This window comes from Mandrillus leucophaeus, unplaced genomic scaffold (genome assembly GCF_000951045.1).
Source record: "Mandrillus leucophaeus isolate KB7577 unplaced genomic scaffold, Mleu.le_1.0 Scaffold73, whole genome shotgun sequence".
NCBI lineage: Eukaryota > Metazoa > Chordata > Mammalia > Primates > Cercopithecidae > Mandrillus > Mandrillus leucophaeus.
This window is the reverse complement of record NW_012107919.1, coordinates 5,261,979-5,287,280: the sequence shown is the minus strand read 5'-3', so window position 1 is coordinate 5,287,280 and position 25,302 is coordinate 5,261,979. Positions and strand designations below refer to the sequence as shown.

General features: G+C 35.3%; 1 protein-coding gene across 1 annotated transcript in view; it reads right to left on the bottom strand.

Moving 5' to 3' along the window:
* Window positions 1–1,199: 1,199 nt before the first annotated feature.
* The window catches only part of LOC105528742, a 180,858-nt gene continuing 156,755 nt past the window's right edge, over window positions 1,200–25,302 (bottom strand). Inside the window, exons 10-13 of the mRNA XM_011965615.1 lie at window positions 18,197–18,257; window positions 4,626–4,757; window positions 3,756–3,913; window positions 1,200–1,332 (exon numbers count right to left, since the gene is read on the bottom strand). Coding sequence (XP_011821005.1) covers window positions 1,200–1,332; window positions 3,756–3,913; window positions 4,626–4,757; window positions 18,197–18,257 — 484 coding nt within the window. The remainder of the gene's footprint in view (window positions 1,333–3,755; window positions 3,914–4,625; window positions 4,758–18,196; window positions 18,258–25,302) is intronic.

The window sequence follows — 25,302 nt, the reverse complement described above, 5'->3', positions numbered from 1 at the left end:
TTGATTTGCCTTTCTTTGAAAAGCAGGAGACTATAATAGTTCCTTTAGCTAGTGCATCTCAAATCTGTTACTAAGAGAAAAGAACCTTGAATAAGAAAAAAGCATGTCACTTCTTTCAAGCTTCATTTCTTCTATTTTATCAGGGGAAAAGAGGGCCTTATAAAAATTGACCAATGCAGTAGAGTTTGAATTTATATTCTCCTAAAATGGTAAACATAATAAATTGAGAACCAAACGCTTAATTTTATTTCATACCAGTTGTAGCTAGACATAATTATAGCAGAAGAACTGACTTTATAGCAATTGTAAAAATGTAAATAAGGCTTTAAAACTGACTCAGGAATTATATTTTATAAATGAAGCTTTAATTTTAATGTAAAAAATTATCTCAGGGCATGATATGCATTATTCAAAATGTCCTGCCTTTGTTACCATTGAAATGGTAGTTATACTTCAGAAAACCGAGGGACAGAAACACCTGTTTCTTATCAAATCATATCTCCTAGTGATTACAATAATTTTATGTACAAGATAGACTTTAAATACCGCAGTATTTTAAAGTTTATATTTTTAGATAAAAGTTTATTTTTAAAATACCAGTGGAAAATGTGAAACAAAATGTAATGTGACAATTATCAATTTTAGTCCAAATATTCTTAATAGCAAAGTATCAAGTGTCTACATCTAAAACGCTTTTCGTAACTTGTATTGATTTTTGTCCTAATGCAAACATTTAACTATTAAAATTTGGAAAATAATTAAATATTTTTAAAAGCAGTAAAAACTTTCAATAATTTGTTTTATTTTCTTCAAATCACCAGCCCATTTGGTGAGGTATTTGTCTATATAAAATTAGGATAATACTAAATTTATTTTTATAAATTGCTTTTTTATTAGTTCCAAAGCTTATGAGATATTAAAGTACATTTTAATTGAAAAAAAAATCAAATGGCTTTTAAATCGATGTTTTCTTTTAAAAGAATGAAGTCCATGCCAAGTTGAGTCATGAAGAGAAATGTCAGTGCGATCCCTGGCAGCTGCTCGCTTCCCTGGGAAGGAAGGGCTGGTTAGGAGTACAGTAGCTAGCAAACCCCTCAGCACTCCACAAAGTCACTAGTGGGAAAAGAACAAAGGCCTTTCCAATGCAACTAACACAGATGTGCCCAAAGGCAAACTGTCAGAAACAGTTAAGATGACAGCTACTCACAGTTCATTATTTCCTTCTCACAGGTCACTGGGTGACAAGCTGGGTCAGCATGCTTTGTTGGCTGTCCCAGTCCTTCTCCACCCCCTATTCCATTTAAATAAGAGTAAAGGACTCCTTTGGATAAACTAATGTAAACAAACACATTCCAGACACTTAATGCCAGAATATGGCATTTACTTTACTTTGGACCAAACTTAGAATTCAATGTACACACAACTTATTTTATCGAAGCAAGGATAGAAGCACACTTCTATGCCTACTTTTCAGTGATTATTTTAGACTGTGGGTGCATGTGTGTGCGTGTGTGTGTGTTTTAAGAGGTAAAGAAACTGAAATTACATCTACTGTGGTAAATTGTGGAGGCAGAGGGGGAAGAATGTAGATAAATCCCCGCCTTAAGAAAAAAAAAAAAAAAGAAGAAGAAGAAGGCAGGAAGAGTTGCTGGAGCCTATCACATAAACCCTGAGGAATGCTCACTAAGAAACAGCCTCTGGAAGATTTCTTATGAAATCAAACCCAAACAGATTTACTAGTCAATTCCTATTGACTAAAAAGCATAAATCTAAGTAAAACCCCTATTAAAAATTCTTTTCTAGCTCTGCATGTTTTCAGAACATTTTCACAACTAACACTTGAATGCTTACTACTTTTCTGGAAACTTAAAGATATCTCACTTAATTCTAACAACCTCAGACAGGTCTTGTGGTATGGCAGCTGACATTAACTGCCCTGTCTTTTTTGGCCTCACTTTTTCTAATACTATATTCCTTTCTTCCAAAGTGCAGTCATCAGATTGCATTGCCTCAGGGAAGAAGCAACAACAGAATGCAAAAGCCAAATCCCTAAGCTACCCAGTGCCCTATAATTTTTAAGCATGGGAAGGGTGAAATAGGCAAAGCAGGTGAGTTATCATGAGGGCCAGGTAGAGCATGGGGCAAATACACAAACCCCATGTATGTTTCAGGAATCTGAGAGCAGAAGTAAACTGTGCCTCTTTCTTGAGTAGAGCCCAGGATAAGGATGAAAACCCAAGATAAGAAGATCCCAAGATAATGACAAGCGCAAGCGTTCCCTCAAAAATGGCTGAGTAGAAATGGCTGCCAAATAAGTCTAGAGAGGCCAGAAACAGCCTCATAGAGCAGTATTACGAATTCTCAAGTGTCCCAGTGTTTCCTGAGTTCCTATTTTAGATGAAAATATCAGACAAGGACTTTCCCCAAGGGACTTATATTCTAGTGATGTGAGAATAGTGGAGAGGGGCTTGGCTATATGGCTGCTCAGCCTATGGTCCTGTTGTAGATGGAGCATCAGGGAGTTGAAAATCTTGTATGTGATTAAAAAATAACTAGCAGGAAAAAGAATACCTGGAACCTAAATTTCCGTACTGTTCTGACACCCCATATTATGATACAGCAAGGTACTAAATTTGTTACTTTGTGTTCTATCTTCAAAACAACAAGTACAAAAGACTTAATGTTTAAATAATAAATAATAAATTGGGAGAGTCACTTTTGCTATCTATCAGAAAAAAGTTCCCCTCCTGTCAAAATTCCAGGTGGAATATGTAATTTAGTAATATAAAATAGCTTTTAATTGAAATAAAAGTTTTTTGTCTCTTTTCATGCAAGTGACATTTCTATCTACAGTTCATGTATTTAAATTTAGGAAGGCTGAGTGTGATGGCTCATGCTGATAATCCCACCACTTTGGGAGAGCGAAGTGCGAGGATTGCTTGAGGTCAGGAGTTCAAGACCAGCCTGGGCAATATAGCTAGACCCCATTTTTACAATAAATAAATTAATTAATGAAATAAAATAAATTTAGGAATTTCCTTAAACTTTAGTGAATATGGTAAGAACTATATTACTCCTTTAAGAGTATTTCAGTCAACAGTAATTTCAAACAGTTTTAGATTAAAATTACAATTTATAAAGTCAGTTTATGATTTGCAACATCAACCCCAACAAAATAATAATAATGAACTTTAGTTTCCAATTAAATAAAGAGGATCAGAGAAATTGTTTCCATTTCTTAACCAAGGATAATTTTTCAATTGGTTAGCAATATCTATGATGTTATTTTTATTCTAGGAAGGGAAACAGGGTTGATTTGTTATCACTGGTTAAGACCATCTTTTGTGCACTTAACCTTGAGTCCAAATATAATATTCTCATGGAAAATAAAAAGGATTGCCCATGGAATAGTCTTCTTCAACATATCTTGGTATTTTAACAATTGGATATATGGTCTGTAGTGCCTTAGCTTAATTGTGTTAATGACAGTTATTTCAGAGTATTTTAGTGAAATCCCAGGACAGCAACCCATCCTAAGTATAATAATAAACAATAACATACAGTACATCAATCTTCAACAAAATACACATAAATGTCACCTTTCTTCATCAAATATGACCCAAAAACTACTACGCTTGAAAGCCAACGGGCTTTTGAGATATTTCAATAATCTTCAAGAAATCAATCTTACATGAAACTGAAGGAAAACATCGAATGTCATTGAGCAATAAAGCTCAGTTCTGTCAGTACCTTACCTCTGAGCAGAAGCCTTAGGATGTTTCTCTTCCAGTTTCCTCACCAGTGCTACTGTCAGCTGCCCTGTCTCCTCAAGAGAACCTTCTGGCATTAAATGGGTGTCTGAGGGTTCTGGCAGTTGCTTCAGACCAGGGTTGCTGGCACTTTCTTGCAGAACCTAATAAATGAAATATAGGAATAAAGTAGCTAATTTTCATTGAGTGGAAATATCTAAACTGTACATACCAAAAATATAACACTGCAGTTTTCATGGTTCCTTCAGTGTTTCTACAACACATAAGTCTTTTGTACGTGGCCAAAAAAAGGCAATCCTAAGAAAAAAGGTTATCGCCATCTGTTTAATACAATGTTTATATAAACATACATGTTTATATAAATATAAATGTGCATATAGATACTATATTATGTGTATTAGTTTAAACTATCCATAACATTAATTATTATTAATTATTATTAATTTGTGCTTGCCTCCCAAAAACAACTTGAACATTTTTTCTCTTTTCTTTTTTTTTTTTTTTTGAGACGGAGTCTTGCTTTGTCGCCCAGCCTGGAATGCAGTGGCGCGATCTCGGCTCACTGCAAGCTCCGCCTCCCAGGTTCACACCATTCTCCTGCCTCAGCCTCCGAGTAGTTGGGACTACAGGCGCCCGCCACCCCGCCCGGCTAATTTTTTTTCTTTTTGTATTTTTAGTAGAGACGGGGTTTCACCGTGTTAGCCAGGATGGTCTCGATCTCCCGACCTCGTGATCCACCCGCCTCGGCCTCCCAAAGTGCTGGGATTACAGGCGTGAGCCACCGCGCCCGGCCTCTCTTTTCAAAATACATTTTAGAGAGCTATGTCTGTCTTGCCTCTGGCTCACTACACTGACCTCTTCTAAGTTTCTGCCATGTTCCTGATGAGCTGTGGTCCAGGCACCATGGTGAATGTGATTCTCTGTCTGGGTCACATCTACTTGTGCATTTAGCTCCTCTAGGTAGGTCAGAACAAACTGAGGATAAGCCTGTAAGAAAGGAAAAAAATAACAAGTAGTATCAGCCTTATAAACAGTAGCCAAAAATCCATCCAACTGGAAAGAGGGGAGGATAAACTAGATTAAAAATAGAAAGGTCTGGCTAATAAACTTTGTACTTTATTCTCAACTTCATAACAAAATCAAGTGAAATGACTTTAATATTAACATTTCTAAATAATTGTTTAATCTGATTAAGTTTAGCTAGATAGCTAATTTTTGCCCTTAGATAAGATTAAAACAGTAAAACAATCTTAAACATTAATAATAATAGCTAAATTTATTGAGTTATTTCTATATACAAGGTATTATTGTATACACAACACATATATGTAATTGTGTAGTTGCTGTATTGTTTGGAAGTATTCAATTCTGCTCTAGAAGACAAGAAAACAAATTGAATGAATGAAATAGCTGCATTAAGCATATATAAGATAGTAACCCGAGAAATGTCAGACACAAAGTAGAGCAAATGTCTACGAACATAGAAAAGGCTCAAAAGACAAAATAGACATTTAATATTCATGACTCACTAAATAACCAACAAAGCAAAAAATATTTATGATATACTAAATACAAATGAAGCACATGAGGCTCACGATAATCATGAGGTCTTTAATTAGCCACCCATTGCTGGCTCTCATTTGGGATCTTATGAAGGATAAAATCCATCACTGCTCATCAGGCTAACTGGGGAGCACAGCTACTGGTCAAGTGACTCACACACAGCCCTCATGGAACAAGTGTGTGTCACTGGCCCAGGCATCTTTTATTTGTTGGGCTCCCAGGTCAAGTTTTCATTCTGGTTCTTGTAACTACACTAGCAGCAGGAAAGAGTAATGTAGCATAAAGGGGAGATATATAAATACTGTATACCAGATTCAGGCTAATATGACCCTTCAACCCACTTGTGTAATATTTTGATTATGTTAATCTGGCCCATCTCTCTTCCTTTACATTTTGTTTTATGTTTTAAATTGATTTAATATGTCATGATGTGAATATTTTAATTTGTTCTGTGCACTTTTATGTACCATGAGCTCTAGCCTAGCTTACCAACTAATACACTTGGAGGCTACCCTTGCATGGAATTAACTTCCTACATAACAACAAATTTGCATTTTAATCCTTGCAAGAGCACTTTGCAATGGGTACTATTATTGTGCCCATTTTAAAGATGAGGAAGCAGACACAGGGAATTTAAGCAACATGCTTCAATATCAAGGGAACCCACCCCCAATATTTCAATGTAGGTTCTTTCTATTTTCCATAAGTGTCGGCTGGCTAAGAAATAAAGAGAAAGAGTACAAAGACAGGAATTCTACAGCTGGGCCGCCGGGGGTGACATCACATATCGGTAGGACTGTGATGCCCACCTGAGGCTCAAACCAGCAAGTTTTTTATTAAGGGCTTCAAAAGGGGAGGGGGTGTAAAACAGGGAGTAGGTGCAAAGATCACATGCTTCAAAGGGCAAAAAGCAGAACAAAGATCACATGCTTCTGAGGGAACAGGACAAAGGCAAAGCAGAACTACTGATAAGGGTCTATGTCCAGCTGTGCACATATTGTCTTGATAAACATTTTAAACAACAGACAACAGGGTTTGAGAGCAGATAACTGGTCTGACCACAAATTTACCAGGGCAGAGTTTCTCCCTACTCTAATAAGCCTGAGGGTACTGCAGGAGACCAGGGTGTATTTTAGTCCTTATCTCAACTGCATAGGACAGACACTCCCACAGCAGCCATTTACACACCTCCCCCAAGGAATGCATTCCTTTCCCAGGGTGTTAATATTAATATTCCTTGTTAGGAAAAGAATTTATCGATATCTCTCCTACTTGCACATCCATTTATAGGCTCTCTGCAAGAAGAAAAATATAGCTCTTTTTGCCCAACCCTGCAGGCAGTCAGACCTTATGGTTGTCTTCCCTTGTTCCCTAAAAATCGCTGTTATTCTGTTCTTTTTCAAGGTGCACTGATTTCATATTGTTCGAACACACATGTTTTACAATCAATTTGTACAGTTAACACAATTATCACAGTGGTCCTGAGGTGACGTACATCCTCAGCTTATGAAGAAAACAGGATTAAGAGATTAAAGTAAAGACAGGCATAAGAAATTATAAAAGTATTATTTGGGAGCTGATAAATGTCCATGAAATTTTCACAATTCATGTTCCTCTGCCGTGGCTCCAGCTGGTCCCTCTGTTCGGGGTCTCTGACTTCCCGCAACACATCAGTGTCATCCAGCTTGATTAATAGTCTGTCAAGCCTAAATATGTTCCTTCAGTTATAATATAAACTCCTTACTGCACTTTTTAAAGTGTGGAGTAATTCTAAAAAACAAAAATCATGAGGGCGTGTTCAGCAGATAAACGGCACTAAAGTCCTTACATTGTTCTGGAAAAATAGATACTAAATAACTTTAAACTTTGTTAGAAGATGTAATGTAAACATGCATGTTTAAAATGTGAGGCATTCCAAACCCTTAAATGCATATTACTAAGTGCAAGAGTCAATCTGAAAAGGCTACAACTATGGAGACAATAAAAAGATCAGTGGTTGCCAGTGAGGACTGAATAGGTGGAGCACAGAGGGTTTTTAGGGCTGTTAAACTATTCTGTATAATACTATAATGGTGATTACATGTCGTTGTACATTAGTTCAAACCCATAGAATGTACAGCACCAAAAGTGAGCCCTAATGTAAACTGTAGACTTTGGTAATGATGTGTCAGTGTAGGTTCACCAATTATAACAAATGTACCACTCTGGTGCAAGATGAAGATACTAGGGGAGGATGTGCATTTGTGGGGGTAAAGGATATATGGGAACTGTCTTACTTTATGCTTAATTTTGTTGTGAATCTAAAACTGCTCTAAAAAATAAAGTCTTATTTTAATGTAAGGGGTTCCAACAAAAGCACAAGTGGCAAAAGAAAAATAAATTGTACTACTAAAAAATTGTGTTACAAACAATGCTGTGAAGAAAGTAAAAAAAAAAAACCTACAGAATGAGACAAAATATTTTCAGATTATATGTCAGATAAGGGATGTGTATCTGGAATATATAAAGAACTCATACTCACTAATGAAAAGACAAATAATCCAATGAAAATACAAGTAAAGGATCTGAGTAGACATTTCTCCAAAGAAGATAAACAATTTGCTAAGAAAAGATAATCAACAGCACTAGTGATCAGAAAAATACAAATCAAAACCTCAATAAGATAATACTTTTTACCCACTAGGATGACAAAGAATAACAAAATCAAAATGACAGAGAATAACAAGAGTTGGCAAGAACGTGAAGGGGAAACAGCTTGGCTAGTCCTCAAAATGTTAAATGTGGAGTTTTCATATGGCCCAGCAATTCCACTCCTAGTTATATACCTATGAAAAATGAAAACATACATACACACAAAAACTTCCATACCAATGTTCATAGCAGCATTATTCAAAGTAGCCAAAATAGTGGAAACAAATAAAATGCCATTAACTGATACATGTATTAAAAGTATGATGTTTCCATACAATGGAATATTATTTGGCAACAAAAAGAAATGAACTACTAAAGCATGCTACAATGTGAATTAATTCAGAAAACATTATGCTAAGTGAAAAAAAATCAAACACAGTAGGCCATATATTATATGAGTCCATTTATATGAAATGCCCACAATGGGCAAACCTATAAAGGATGGGGAGGGGGGCAGACAGAGGTGGAGGAATAGATGTGAAGTCCAAGATGTATTTTAGGGAGAACAAAAACATTTTAAAATTAGACTGTGGTGACAGATGCACAGCTCTGTGAATATACTGAAAAACATTAAACACCTAAACTTTAAATAGGTGAATTTTCAAGAAATCTATTTTAATGTAAGAAATTTTTCAATTAAAACAGTATATAAAGTATAGCTTTAAACAAGCAAAGAAAAAGAAGAGAAAAGGGATCCAGAAAATGTCAAGAAGAGATTTTTTAATGCAAATTAAAAGCATAATAAACCAAATCTTTGTTGAATTAATCAATGAGTGTATTAACAATGCAATTATTTTTCTTTTTATGTCCTGACATATATTAGTTGTACGTATTTTGGGGGCACATGTGATATTTTGATACCTGTATATAATGTGTAATGATCAAATCAGTGTAATTGGAATATCACCATAAGCATTAAATGTGTAAAAATTTAAATGTGTATTCCCTTTGACTTAACAAATATATACATATTACAAAGATGTCCATTGCAGCATTGCTAATATTTAACTAAATGTACATCACCAGGAAAATTTTAAAAGACAGCATAGATGTGGATGTCAGTATGAAAAGATGGCCACAATACATATCTTATCAAGTGGGAAAAAGTATATCACAAAGTAATATGTATAGTTTTGTCTGGGGGTGGGTATGTGTCTCTAATCAAGAATGATACACTATCAACAATAATATTGGAGGAATAGTTCAAGAGCTACTTTTGCTTATCATTTTATTCAGTTCTGAATTATTGGAGATGTTTTTCAAAACTAACATGTATCCCTTTTATTATTTAAATGAGAACCATTTTACACATGCAAATATATGTGTAATAATTTTGGGGAATATACAAAAAGCATGCTGTTAGTGAATAACTCTGGGAAATGGGAATAAAGTTTGAGAAGAAGAGACTTTACTTCTCATTAATGTATTTTTTCTAATATTAATTTTATCACATATTTTTATAAAAATTAATACTTAAAAAAGAATTGAAATTAGTTATATTATTGCACATACTATTCAGATAATTTTGGAAAGAGATTTTTGAATCATTAAGCTAATCCAAAACATTAGCAAAAAGAAGTTTAATCTAAAAAAATTAGGATTTACATTGTACCTTTAATCTTATTCATCTTTATTGCATTATGCTACTTTTTGTTTTCTTAAGTCAGTTCTTATTGTCTTAAGTACATTTAAGACAATTCAACTGAAAATAATGTGATGGGTAATGGAGAAGTAGATTGTTTCATATTGGTTCTGCTAAAAACATCAAAGCCCAAATTCAGCCCAAAGACCACTATGTTTTCAATATGAGAGAAAACAATACCAAATATGTTCCATAGTATCAGAATATTAAAAGAATCAACTTATAAAAAGCAAAACAAACAGTAGACACACTTTAAGACTATAAGTAACAGCAGTACGGCTCAAATTCTGGCAATTGTAAATCCCTTATATTATTATGGTAGCTTCATCTTATGTTTGTTTCATTCTCTAATAGAAGTAAAGACATTTTATGTAAGTTCATTTCTGAGGTACATTCCCCTAATACTAGAAAGATGATGTACCTGGAGTATGGGAAACTTCAACATATAATATATCCAGTGAAATGGAAGAGGAAGTGCCCAAAAGGTAGGGCCATGATGTGGCTGAACATTCTGCTAGACACTGCAGAAGCAGAGACCAAAAGTACAACAATGACAAAAATGCAGTAATGGGCTTTGCTTCCTTGAGTTGAAAGTTTGGCAAAGGTGGCAGACATACATAAATAACACAAAGTGACCAGAGCTATTATTCATCCTCCCATCATGCATTTGGAGACATTTACAAATTTTCCTGGAACTTCCCCTTTGGAGTCATCCTAAACCCTTCCTTCCCCAGGTAATATCTACTCTAATACTTTAATATCACAGTTATTCAGTGTTATCTACTCTAAGACCAGGTGATCCTGACCTCCAACAAGGCATCCACAGGTTCAGTCATCAGACCACCAGTACAGACAACTCCTTCCTCCAAAATCTGAAATTCAAATTTTTCTTCTAGGAAGTCAACAACCTAATCTTTCAACTTTTCCTCCTTTCAATTTCACCAGTGCATCACCCTAAACTGACCTCTAATATCTTAAGCTCTTATTATTTTCTAAGTCTATCAGCTCTTTGGCTGATAATGCATTCTTCACATTCTAACCCATTTTTTACACCAGAAGATAAATTTTAACAAAACACATCTCTAATCACGTAATTCCCATTTCAACAACTTCAAATAGTACATACTAATTCACAACCTACAGTCCTGTCCTGGTTTTAAATTCCAGCTATGCTATTTACTGGCTTTGAGACCTTGGGTAAGTTCAGCTTCCATAACATAGAAGTTTTCCCACTGAAGATTGAGTAAGAACATGATCGGAATTTCACATTTACCAAATTCACTCTCAGGATGCAAGTGTACCTCTCTGGTTGCTAAACAGAACCCCATCCATTTATGAGATTTTTTTCCCACCATAATAGGGCTGGGGGATCGTCTCCATCACTCCCAAGGTGTTCCCTTCATGTCTGTTGGAAAGGCTATGTTTCACCTAAATTTGGGGCTCCACAGAAGTGCTTATGTTTTCAAGGGAAGTATGGCAGGCAAGTCTGCAGAATTTCACCTGGAATTTTAAACTCCAGATACTCTACCTACTCTTGGTCAATACAATGATCACACATATTTTTGAAGGGGGTCTCTTTTTTCTTATTATTATACATGCTTTTTACAGAAAGCTTAGAAAATGTAGTAAAAAACTGAAGAAAATAATTATCCATCCTTCCACCACCATTTCACATATAAACTTCCAGTTTTGTCTTTATACATATTTATTTGGTACAATGTAAATAAACAAATAAAATATTGTTTTCTTACCCAATTTTTCTCAATTAACAACATTACGATTTTTCTTCATCATCATAAATTATTCTCCATTATTTGTTATGCCAACATTTGGTATTCATAATAAAGACATGCCACAATATATTCCTACAATCTCACTGTTGATTTATTAACCTGTTTTCAATATTCACCATTCTAAATAGTACTATGGTGGACATCCTTAAAGATATATTTTGGTGTATACTACTGATTAATTTCTTGGGGTAAGTTGCTACAAGTGAAATTTCTGAGTCATAAGGAATATGCATTTTTGTAAGGATTTTGATAAATGTTGTCAAACTGACCTGCAGAAATATTGTGCCACCCTCTTTGATGGTCCCCAATGTTCCCTGCTTCCTTGTATTCATACCTTTGTGTAGTCCCCTCCCATATTGTCAACTCCAGGAAGCAAAGCCCATTACTGCATTTTTGTTGTTGTTATAGTTGTGGTCTTTGCTTCTGTAATGGCTAGCAGAGTATTCAGTCACATCATGGTCCTACCTTTTGGGCATTTCCTCTTCCACTATGTGATCCAAATAATTTGGCAGAAGTGGTGGATGCCACTTCCGAGATGAGGTTATAAGGGGCACTTCAGCTTCCATTTTGTTCTTTTGTTCTCTCTCACTCTTTTGGTTGTCTAGCTCATGTTGTGCAGGCCCACATGGCAAAGGAACTAATGCCTCTGGCCTACAGCAAAGTTAAGAATGCTTAGAAGCAGAACTTCCAGCCTTAGTCAAGCCTCAGATGTTTGCAACCTGAGTTAGTCTCATAAGTAACTTTGAGTTAGAACTACCCAGGTAAGTCACTCCAGGTTCCTGACCTACTAAAACTATGAGATAATAAATATTTGCTGTTTTAAGTTACTACGCTTTGAAGTAATTTGTTACACAATTAAAAAATAAAGCAATAGATAACTGATACATATAATGAGTGTTAGTTTTCTTGTATCTTTATCAACACTGGATATTCCTAGTTTTACATCTTCCTAATGTTAAATGAAAGAAAATACCATCTCATTGTTTTACAGTTATTTTATATCTAGTGAGTCTGAAATTTTTATTTAGTTTGGCTCTTATAATTTTTCTCCTGTCATGTATTTCCTTTTAAAGTCCTTTGCCCATTTTTGCATTGAAGTATATATTGTTTTCTATCCCTATATCAGGTTTATTATATATTGAGTATTATCTCATTCTCTGATGTTCATGTTGCAAAGATTTTCCCCACTTTTCATATTCTCTTATTTATTTTTGCTTAATTATTTTAGATTTAGGAGTTTTTAAATTTTTATGTACTCAAGTAATTAGTTTTTCCCTCTATGGATTCTCCCTTTGTTTGCATACTTATGAAGATGTGCTTATGAAGATGTCTACTCACTACTACACTGGGTTAGATGTTTAATCCACTTTTTCTTCTATTTTATGGTTCCATGTTTAAATCTTTAATTTAGCTGAAACTATAAATTGTATAAAGGAGGTGATATAGTTTTAGTAACCTTTTGTAAAGGAATAGAGGAATAGTTAACTTTAAAAACAAACAACACAAAAGACTTATCCAAGTAAAAACAATACAACAAAAAGGAATAAATATATTTAAGCTTGTTCATTATTATTATCATTATTAGCTACAAATTATCAATTTGCTGTTAAAGGCCAGGATCTGTGCCAAATACTTACAATGCTAGTATTAATAGTTCCATTTTCCAGAAGAAGAATTCGAAGCTTAAAAAGGTTAAATGACTTGTCTAAGGCCACACAACTAATAAGTGTTGGAGCCAAGATTAGTTATTAATATCCTAAAGCAGTAATTCTGCCTTTTTATAAAATAAATAACATGAGCTCCATTTATGATCCAGCTGCAAATAATTATCAAATTATACTCCATTTTATCCTTAACTAGATGGAAATAGTTTTGAATATGACTAAATTTAGAGCTAATCAAAATTTCTAAACCTCTAAAAGAATGAAATGCCTCATTAATAAATAGTTTTGCTTTGGGAATTTAGAGTAGCTATTGTAAAAACATCAGTGATTGTGTTTGGGAATTAAGTTTTAGAAACAAAACCTTCTTGAAAATAATTTGTGTTTGAAGCATAAAAGTATGCATCATTTGATAATCAGCAATAGTATTGTTGGGAACAATTTAAAAATTGTAAAATGAGAGAAAAAGAAAGGTAAAAAGAGTAGCTGAGCAGCAGAGGATATGTAGGCACCTAACTTTGGGGAAAGAAAATGAGAAAGTACACTTAAAACTTGATTCTGCTCTTCTATGTGTGTTGATGGAAAGAGCGAGATTTGGATAGGATGGAATTATGTTCTTGGGTAATATGAGTCAACTGTGTTCATGTATGTTTCATAATTATGTGCAGGCACAAGCCAAACAGCTGGAGAGAGATTTTGGTATTGTCTAAAAATTCTACTTTCAATTTTTACCAAGAAGTATAAGACTCCTTCTTCATCTACCTAGAGCCTCACTCTGGCTCAGGAATATGGTAAAGATTATAAATGGTATGAGGGATGAGTAAGAGGAAAGTTGGAGTGAAATCTTGAGCAAAGTTAGTAAAGATAATCCTTAAAAAGCTTTGACATTTCATTGATGTGTCAAATTCCCTTCTATGAACAGAACTAGAGGTAAATAGTTTGAGTTGGGTTAATAAATGGGTTGAAATTTTAGCTGGTGTACCAACAAATAACTATTCAGGGAAGGAAATGTTATTATAATACACTTTTACATTTAAATTGTATAAAACTCTGAATTTCTAAAATGATGCAAGTTGTGATATAATTTTAGAACAGTAGAGGAATAAAATTACCATGCTTATCAGTCAGGGTCCAGTAAGGAGATACAAACTACATAGTACTCAAAGAGGGAAAGTTGAACATAAACCATTAGTAACAGGGGATTGGAGTGGCTAGTAATAGTTAAAGAGAACACTAGAGAATATAAGAATGGCAGGTATAGGGGAAATGGAAGGTACAGAAAGATGCCTGACTCATGACTGAGATCCAGTTCACATCAGAGAGGGCACAGCCATGTCTCACTGGATGTCAAAGAAGTCACTGAGAGGTGGCACCAGTAGGATTCATTGTAAACTGACTTTGGAGTTACGGGAAGCTGTCCATAGGGTAGTGCTTAGCTGGTGACACTCCACACAAAAGTCATTTGCTGTGGTCTGAATGTGTCCCCCAAAATTCATATGTTGAAACTTAATTGCCAATATGATAGTATTAAGAGGTAGGTCCTTTATGAAGTGATTGAGTCATATGGCAGAGCTCTCATGGATAGAATTAGGGCCTTTGTAGAAGGGCTCAAGGGAGTTTGTTCAATCCTTTCTGTCCCTTCTACCATGGAAGAATACGGCACTTGTCCCCTCCAGAAGATGTAGCAACAAGGCAGACAGCAGCCCTCACCAGACACCAAATTTATTGGCGTTTCGGTCTTGGACTCCCCAGTCTTCAGAAGTGTGAGAAATAAATTTATATTGTTTATAAATTACCCAGTCTGTGGCATTTTGTTACAGTAGCACAAATGAGACAAACTGATACCCAGAAGTAGGGTGTTGTTATAACAAATACTTACAAATGTGGAAGCAGCTTTGGAACTAGGTAATGAACAGAGGCTGTGAGACTTTGAAAGAGCAGGACTGACAAAGCCTATATTACCATAAATGGATCATAAAGGGTGATTCAGGTGACAACTCTGAAGTGAAGAGCTGTAGACAGAGCCTAAATCTTTATTATTATTATTATTATTATTATTATTGTTATTATTTGTATACATTTAAGGAGCACAAGTGCAATTTTGTTACATGGCTATATTGCGTAGTGGTGAAGTCTGGGCTTTTAGTGCATCCATCACTTGAATGATATACATTGCATCCATTAAGTAATTTCTCATTATCCATCCTCCAATCCTTCTGAGTCTCCAATATCTATCATTCTACACTCCATGTCCATGTGTACACATTATTTAGCTTCCACCTATAAGTGAGAACATATGGCTTTTGTCTTTCTTTTTCTGAGTTGTATCACTTAATGGTCTCTGTCAGTTGTATCCATGTTGCAGCAAAATATATTATTTCATTCTTTTTAACAGCTGAATGGTATTCCACTGTGTATATATACCACATTTTCTTTATCTATTTGTTCACCGATAGAACCTTGGGTTGATTCCATATCTTTGCTATTGTGAATAGTAGTGTGATAAACATATGAGTGCATGTGTCTTTTTGATACAATGATTTCTCTTCCTTTGGGTAGATATCCAGTAGTGGGATTGTTGGATGAAATAATAGTTCTATCTTAAGTTCTTTGAGAAATCTCCATACTGCTTCCCATAGAGGTTGCACTATAATAATTTGCATTTCCACCAAGAGTGATCCCTTTTCTTTGCATCCCAGTTAATATCTGTTATTTTTGTCTTTTTCATAACAGCCATTCTAACTAGTGTAACATGTATCTTGTTTTGATTTTAATTTTGCATTTTTCTGATGATTAGTGATGTTAAGCATTTTTTACACCCTTGTTGGCCGTTTGTATGTCTTCTTTTGAAAAATGTCTATCATGTCCTTTGCCCACTTTTTAATGGAGTTATCTGTTTTAGCTTATATTGTTGCTGAGTTCCTTGTAAATTCGAGACATTAGTCCCCTGTCGGGGACTCTCGGTTACAGGTATGAACCACCATGCCTAGCCCATTCATTTTTTTTTTTTTTTTGAGACAGAGTTTCACTTTTGTTGCCCAGGCTGGAGTGCAATGGCACGATCTTGACTCACCACAATCTCCACCTCCCGGGTTCAAGTGATTCTCCTGCCTCAGCCTCCCCAGTAGCTGGGATTACAGGCATGTGCCACCACGTCTGGCTAATTTTGTATTTTTAGTAGAGACAGGGTTTCTCCATGTTGGCCAGGCTGGTCTCAAACTCCCAACCTCAGGTGATCCACCTGCCTCAGCCTCCCAAAGTGCTGGGAGTACAGGCATAAGCCACTGCACCCGGCCTCATTCATTCTTTTTTATTCTTTTTCTTCTTCTTTTTTTTTTTTGTTTGACTGGATTAATTCCAAAGACCTGTGTTTAAGTTCTGAGATTCTTTCTTCTGCTTGATCTAGTCTATTGTTGAAGCTCTCAAATGTATTTTGTAATTCTTTCAATGAAAATTTTATTTCCAGATGTTCTGTTTGTTTATTTAATTTAATTTTTATATTTTGAGGCAAGATCTCACTTTGTTACCCAGTCTGGAGTGCAATGGCCTGAACACAGCTCACTGCAGCCTTGACCTCCTGGGCTCAAGCAATTCTCCCACCTCAGCCTCCTGAGTAGCTGGGATCACAGGCATGCACCACCAGGACTGGCTAATTTTTAAATTTTTTAGAGATGGGATCTTGCCATGTTGCCCATGCTGGCCTGAAACTCCTGGGCTCAAGCAATCCTGCCTTGGCCTCCCAAAGGGCTAGAATTACAGGTATGAGTCACCATGCCCAACTGCTGTTTGTTTGGAGATATATATGTCCTTGATACATTTCTCATCAATCCTGGATTTGTGTTCAGATTTCTCTATTGCTTTTCAGATCCTCTTATTGGTGTCCATGTCTAGGAAAGCGGGTGATAGACTTTCCAGCGTCATTCTTTCTCACACAGTGTCCCAGTGTGAAATCCAGGGCTTGGGAGGCTCAAGATGCTCTTCTGTGGCCTGCACTGCCTGAATTACATGGCTCCCCAGGGAGAGGGTAGATCATAGAGACACTCACTCTCCCTCTCCCATATTGGGGATTCACTTGCCATTTTCAGCTAGACCTCACCAAGCAGGCTGCCTAACCACCTTCTCTTTCCCAGCATCTAAGTTTTCTTTTGCTTGTCTGTTGAGCTGTTTTCCTTCTTGGATAAAACTTCACAGTGTGAATCTCTACACACTGTTTTGCTTCTTCCAAGCGGGTGAGGAATGCTGGAGAAGCCTCTCATCTGCCACCTTGGGAAACTCTAAAGCTTTTTAGAGATTAATCAAGTGGTTGGGAATGAGAATGTTAGTAGAAATATAGATAGTAAAGGCCATTCTGATGAAATCTTAGAAATGAGAAACAGACCTTGATCTGTTTCTGTAAATAAAGTTTTATTGAAATGCAGACACATCCATTCATTAACATATTTTCTGTGATTGTTTTGCACTAAAAAGGCAAGGTGGAGAAGTTGAGATAGAGATTATATGGCCCATAAACCCCAAAATATTCAGTGTCTGGCTCTCCAGAAAAACATTTGCCAACCCTGCCATATAGTATTCCAATGAATACACAGTGTATAATACAATTTATTTATCCCTTCTATTGCTGGCATCCATTTGAGTAATCACAACTCTGAAGCTACTAGAATTAGTATTGCTATTAACATTTTATTAAATACTGTTTCCTTAATATATGTAAGCATATGATCATTTGTTGGCATATGACTAGTAGGGGAATTGCTGGGCTGTCTAGACATGTTCAATGGTAGTACCAAATTCTTCATTTCAATGTAGAAGAAAACTGATGCCCTAAAATGCTGGGTCATATTATAGCAATGAATTAGGAAAAATTATTTTTGACTTTAGAAAATGTGTATTTTAAATTTTTAAAAAAAAAGTTAAAGGAAATTATGGAGTTAAGTTAAATTCTAAATTTCTAGGTATAGAGTGAAGTCATATATGCAGAAAAAGCATTTCTTGCTCTGAACAATACACAGTACATTTTATAAGAATCTGGGAATAGAAAAACTTGGGCATAAAAGTTGTGGCTTACAAAGTCCTTACCTTTGAATAAATGCAACCATCAGTTCCAAACACCCACTTCTGAGATTCATCTCCACTACGTCTGTAATGAAAATGTAATTTAGAGATTAACATCTTTTCTCCACAGAAACACTTGTAGGTTTTAAATAAAATGATCATTTTCCAGATAGCCTGGTAGGAGGACTGCCCACATGCTACCAAAGATTCTGCCACCATCACTTTTATATCAGCAGCTAAAGCCTTCCCTAAGACAACCAATTTCTCTCTTACAATGCTCTGGTACCCTAAGTTGGGTATGTGTGTGCGTGTGTGTGTTACCAGTAGCAACAGTGATCGAAAAGTTTTAGAGAACAAATACAATCAATCATAATATTATGGAAAGTTCTGCCTACAAAAAAAAGATCCTCTATGAGACAAAGAAAGCAACTTAATTAAGTACAAAGATTAAGAGGATAGTAAGAAAAAAGATACCATGGAAAATTAGGAACCTCAGGTGCCTAATTCTGAAACAGCTAGAGAATTTTGTCAGGGAATATTGTATTTTCTCAGCTAAGTCTGAGTAAGAAAAAAATAAAATGTGATGAAGCTAATTATGCCTAAATTAACTAATCATGTATTCATTAATATTTAGAAATCTTACAAAGATAGAACAAAAATGAATTAAATTAAGTGTAACAGATGTTAAACAAGACTTTTCCTACTGCCTTTGAGTTTTGACAGAAACATCAAAGGTTGAGTATAAGAGGTGTCAGGTAATGCTCTATTCTATTCTAAAGCAAGGTGCTATGTGATCTGGGCAGAGTATGTAAAGGCAGCCGTCCAAAAGTAGTTCAGTACACATTAGTCTTTAGCCTACATCCAGTCTGTATAAAAGAATATGAATTCTTCATAGGCATGTTGAAACGGGTATAACAGTGTAGGTCTCTAGAATCCTAGCCTCAGAGTTTCGATTCTGAAGGTCTGGACGCACCCGCCCCCATCAAACCTACATTAACAGGTGTTTCAAGTTATTCCAATTATAAAATTCTGGGGATTTGGATGTGTGTGGTTTATAAGCCAAACTTTGGAGAACATGTACTAGAATATGAGGGCAGTGAGGAAATGAAAAATCAAATGTTTAAACTTAGAAATAGTAAGAAATATGTTGTCTCTGTGCTGGGTTCTGGACATAGAGCTTCTAACTCCCTTGACATTCCTTGAGTGACAGCAGCATCTTTTGTTCTAATGAGGGGATTCTTGGAAGGCTCCTGGATGAGGGCTGGTCACAGAAAGACCAAGTCATGATTCAAATGCTAGAACTTTTAGTGTCCCTGTGTCTTCTCTTGGGAGGAAAGAGGAGCAGCTGGAGAATGAGTTAATAATCAATCATGCCTCCATAAAAATCAACAAAATATAGGATTTGGAGAGCTTCTAGGTTTGTGAACATATCCATGTACCAGGAGGGTGGTGCATCCCAACTCCACAGGAACAGAAGCTCCTGTCCTCAGGACACTTCCAGATCTTGCCCTATGTACCTCTTCATCTGACTGTTCATCTGTATCCTTTATTATATCCTTCATAATAAACTGGCAAATGTAAGTAAATGTTTCTCTGAGTTCTGTGAGCCATTCTAGCAGATTATCAAACCCAACAAGGAGGTCATGAGAATCCCAACATATAGCTGGTTGGTCAGGAGTACAGGTGACAACCTGGGACTTGTGATTGGTCTTTTAAATGGAGGCAGTCTTGTGGGACTGAGCCCTCAACTTGTGGGATCTAATGCTAACTCCTGGTAGATAGTGGCAGAACTGAATTGAATTGTAGGACACACAGCAGGTGTCCACCGAGAACTGAAGAATTGCTTGATGTGAAAAAAAAAATAACCCATCTAATATCAAAAGTGAAGTGTACGAAGTAAACAGTTTGTTTTTTCTGTACAAAAATATGATAAAGGAGAAATGATTTGATGATTGAATAAATGAGGTGGAGGTTAGAGAGAGTAGTCAAGGGTAAGTCTCAGATGTCAAATTTGGGAAGAGAAGAGGAGCATAACACTAGTAAAGGAAAATGAAGTGAGAATGGAGCAGAGCGGGCAGAGATGTGAAAAATAAGAAGAGTTCTAATAATTATGTAAAAGTGTTTAATATTAAATAAAATATCTTTCAAGGTATAACTGACCCCGAAGCTAAGGATCCCATTCTAAGGCTTTGATGATGTAATTGTTGCTCAAAACAATTTCAGCATCAGGTGGGGTGATGAAGGTATTGGGGGAAGTTGTCTTTCTAAGAATCTTGCTATTTTATAATTAATAAAGGAAAAGAGAAGCTTTTTAAATTTTGACTTGCCATCCAGGACTAAAATGATAGTTTATGATAATAGTGATTATCCAAGAAAAAACACAGACTGTGAGAATTTGAGTGGAAGTGAGGGGCTATCCCAGTCGAGTCCTCATTTTATACATGAATAAAATGAGATGCAGAGAGATGAAGTGAGCTGGTCAAAATCACAGCGCTAGTTATTATACAAATAGGAACCAGAACCCAGAATGTCTGACTTAAGCTCAACATTTCAATTAGATCAGAAAATTATAACGCAAGTTATTTTGTGTAAGTGGAAGACTGAAAATGGAGTCAACATTTTAGTCTCACTAATTATAATTTGACACAATCTCAGTAACTTAATACATATTGATACAATCATAATGTTTTTATACAACTGTGTTAAAATAATCATCAGTTTTACACTATAACAAATTCTCCTGAGGTACTGAGAAAGCTCCTATTTCAAACCCCGAATGAAGAAATAACAAAAACAATATTGCTAGTCTTTAAAGCTGTCAATCCCAGGCTTAGAAGTATACTCTTTTCAAAATAATAAAAAAAGAGTGATTGCTGTAATGCTTTGATGGAAATGTGTTGGGTTGTGATAAAATTTAGATCATTTTAATGTGTAAGGGCTATAACTCAATGCAGCTTCATTGCTTACAAGCAATCTCCCCTGTTTCATAAATTATTGTGAGTATATTTCTTCAAGATAAATAAAATGCAAATGATAATTTTTCAAAGTATACGACATCTGCAATTGGTAATTAATAGACTGATGCTAACTATACAAACCTGTAAAACTCAGAATTTTGTCTTTTAATTGAAATACGGTGTTGCCTTGATGATGAATTATCTTGATTTCAGTTTTGACTTTCTGAACTTACGGCATCTTCTCTCAAAACTAATACAACAGAAAAGATGTCCGCCAAGCTGGCAACTGTGTGAGGGCAGAGACCATGTATATCCCCAGAGCTGATCACAAGGCCTGGCATGTAATCAGATATTAAAGATATCTTTGAATAAATAAAAATGTGAATAAAGTGTCAGAATGTTACTACCCTAAAAATTAATCATAAAGCCATCTGAAAATGTTTTAAATTTAATATATGGCTGTTTAGGAAACTTAAAAGATCTTTTTGGTAGACCGCTAAAGAAGAGAAATTACACCTTTGTTAAGAAAAAAGAAATAATTCTGAAAGAAATACAAATTTACCAGCATTTGTCAAATTTTATCAAGCTTCAATTCTGTTCTGGCATATCTTTTCCTAGAAAATTCTACTAAAACCATGTAGTCTTATATAATCTATAACCTTTGGGAGCTTACTAGTATCACTCTTGTTGGTAGTCTGCTTAAATTTATAAATGTTATCCCTAAATTTTACCAAAGTTGTAAAAAAGCAAATCTCTCATGTAGTGCCACGTTAGGCTGGATGAAAAGGTATCATTCTAATTTACAGTAACTTCTTAAATAAAATTTCTACACACAAAAGTGTATCTGCCTATTTTTTAAGACATTTTATATGTAGAAAAATCAAATTTAGATCCAACATACAATGATGCTCAGATGAGACTGATTTAGAGGATGATATTATAGACTTTCCTCTTGATCAAAAAGCAGCAAGCTAAAAAGATTTTTTTAAAACAAAATTTAAAAATAACAACAACATCAATAATGAAAGGAAGGGAAAATAAAGGAGCTACATTCCATGCAATAATCAGTCATAATATCATGACATACACTGAACTAAGGTTGAGAGACTTGAATTCTAGTCCTGCATCTAATGTTAACTAGATATACGACCTTTAGTAGATCACTTAGTCTCTGGTGGCCTTGGAATTTTTTTAAATAATGATGATATTCTTATCACAACTGCCACTATCACGACCTCTACTACCACTAGTAAAGAGAATTTTGAAGTAGGCACTCTTCAGAATCCTTCCTTCTCTGAAATCATATGACCTTCAAGTGTTCTCATTTTTTAAGTGAGGGAACTGAGAATGATCTGTCCTGGGAAGCTTGCTAAGTAGTGTAACCCTATTAAGCATGCATGTGTGTAAATGTCTATATAGGTATATCTATATAGGTGATATAGAGATAGATATGATATAGATATAGATATCTATGTCTATACATTTACACACATATATGTGTGTAATACATTTACACACACACACACACACACATATATGTCTGTATGTGTTTATACACTCACACATTCATCATTTCCTGGTAACTATATGGAGGGCTGTTACCATGCTTCAGGATCACAAATTTCTTTTCTCAGACAGCCTCAAATGGCTCTGATGTCTACCAACGCTACCTGGGCCAAAAGTAGAATGCATGTAGAGGATGGGGAAAGGGATTTTCAGTCCATAATTCATAACATAGTAAGAACAAAGACAAGTTTCATTCAGTAGTCCACATACTGTGACATTACACATGGACAACTTTCTATTTGATGTTGATGTTTCTAATGGTGTTACCTATATGTGTTAATACAACTTCTGTCTGCTGCTATTCCTTAGCATTATACAGCTACACTTGTTGATTGTATGTAAAGGTGTCCTTAAAGCAGTGTGTGTTTTTAATCTAGTCTGGTAATGTTTGCCAGTTGTCACTCCATTTTTAGGAAGACCTAAATGGCAATAAAAAATGGATGCAAAAAACCATAACTGAAAGATTAACCTTGAAATATGAAAGATGGTAAAGATTACTTGAAATTTGACATGGCTCCATGAAAGTCTGAAACTTCTTTTATGGATCATCTTTAAGATAGAACATTCAGTTTCGTATTTATTCTGATTTAAGAAGCGTACAGACTAAAAATAGAAAAGAGGTCTCCTTCGGCAGGTCCATTTGTCCATTGATTTTACATGTAGGGGTTGCAAATTCAAAAGCTTTTATGGGCCAGACAGGTATTAGAAATGCATGAAGCAGCAAGAGCCAGTGTGAGGGCTGCCAAAGGGAATGGTGGAGAATATGGCAAACCAGAGGATATATGTTCCATCTAAAGGGGACATCACCACTCAGTTCCTTCTTGATGGGTGTCATAACAGAATTCAGGTCCAGTGCCACTCATTTCAGATTTTTTCAAGAAAAGCCAGAAGTATGTCACTTTTGTGTGAAATCTTCCTATTTCTATAGGCTCATGACTTATTCAAAAATTGTAATAATACGCAAGCCAAACAAAATCTATGGGTTAACAGTTTCTAACCTTTATAATCTAATCTTCCTCTGTGCGTGCATGTGTGTGCGAGTGTTTGATGTTACATTAATTTTTTAGTTGAACACTAAAGTCCAGATATCCTGCATATCTGCAATCCTTAAAAATGAAGCAATATCAATATTGAATGGTGCTCTGAAAAATAACTTCGATTCAACTAGTTTATCTGTAAGGTGTCCAAAATATCTTTTGGAAAGAAACTTTTTTAAATGATTTTTGAGATGGTTTAGGTCACCTGGTAAAGACATTGTTGGTTTACCTTTCATCCATTAACACTCAGATGTACAGACAGAAAAAAAAAATATTAAAAGGGAAAATACGCACAAGCACTTGCTATATTGAATAAGAATAAGATTATTAACACCAAATGAGACATAATTGAACTAATGAGGCATGATATGTTTATAATATTCTTTGTGGGTTGTCAGATTGCTACTTTAAGTACTAGTTCTATTATTTCTAGCATATAAAGGCTATGTCTTGATTCATAGCTTTTGTTAAAATCATATAATACTACTTAGAAAAAGAAAATTTTTATCTCTAGAAATTGCTGTCACATGAAGATATTTATTGTTATTTATAATAAAACACGGTTATCTTAAAAAAAAAAAGTCACACAGTCATTTTAGATGTCCTAGAAAAGATAAATGTGTTTGAAATTACCCAGAGGTGAGGTAAACTCTAAAAATTTTGGCCCTTCCTGCCTTCTAAAATGAAGTATAACTTCATAGTCAGTGCAAACTTCCAGTGTTCTAAATTTCCTATTTTGGCTCCACCTTGGATTTTGCTTTTCAGATAAAGGCAGGTTAAAAGGTGAGCAGGAGGGAGGATCCCTACACAATTAGAATGATATGCCTTTGTATTAACGCAACTTGCCTTCAACTTAAGTAATTCCTTCCCTCCCTTTCTTCTTTTCTAGATTAAACAAAATCTTTTCTTATTTTTGTTTGCTTATTTCATGAACATCTCTTTTCTTGCCCAAGCTTTCTCCTCTATAGGCAATAGATCAGCCCACTCAATTTCATGACAATCTTGACCAGAGTAGAAGTAGACCTCAACATTTCATCAGCTGATCTGGTCTTAGCCCACTGAGGTAATGGGCTTAGCCTCAACGGACTAAAACCAGATCAGCTGATGAGATGTTGCAGTACTTTCAGTATCCAGCGTGCCTAGGGAGAGTCCTGGGTATGAAGAGTATGCCCATCAAGTTATCCATAACTTTCCAATCACCTGCCATTTTGACCTAGGCCAGGTCAACTTTGATCAACTGTCCCATTGAGAAAGGCCTTCTCTCACTGTCTCCTTCTAAAGTAACCACTTAGTCATTCCTTATCATTTTTATTTTTTCTTGTTTTTAAGTTTTTTTAAAAAAAACAGCTTTATTGAAAAATAATTGATACACAATATTGCACAATTAGGAGGCACATATTCAAAGTGTAAAATTTGGTAATTTTGAAATATGTATACATCTTTTTCAAGCAACACAACAATCAGAATAATGAACATATCTACATCTGTCATGCAAAATGAATCACTCCTGAAGTTTCCCTATGTCCTTTTGTAATCTCTCTCTCCTGTCCCTTCCTCATCTTCCTATCTT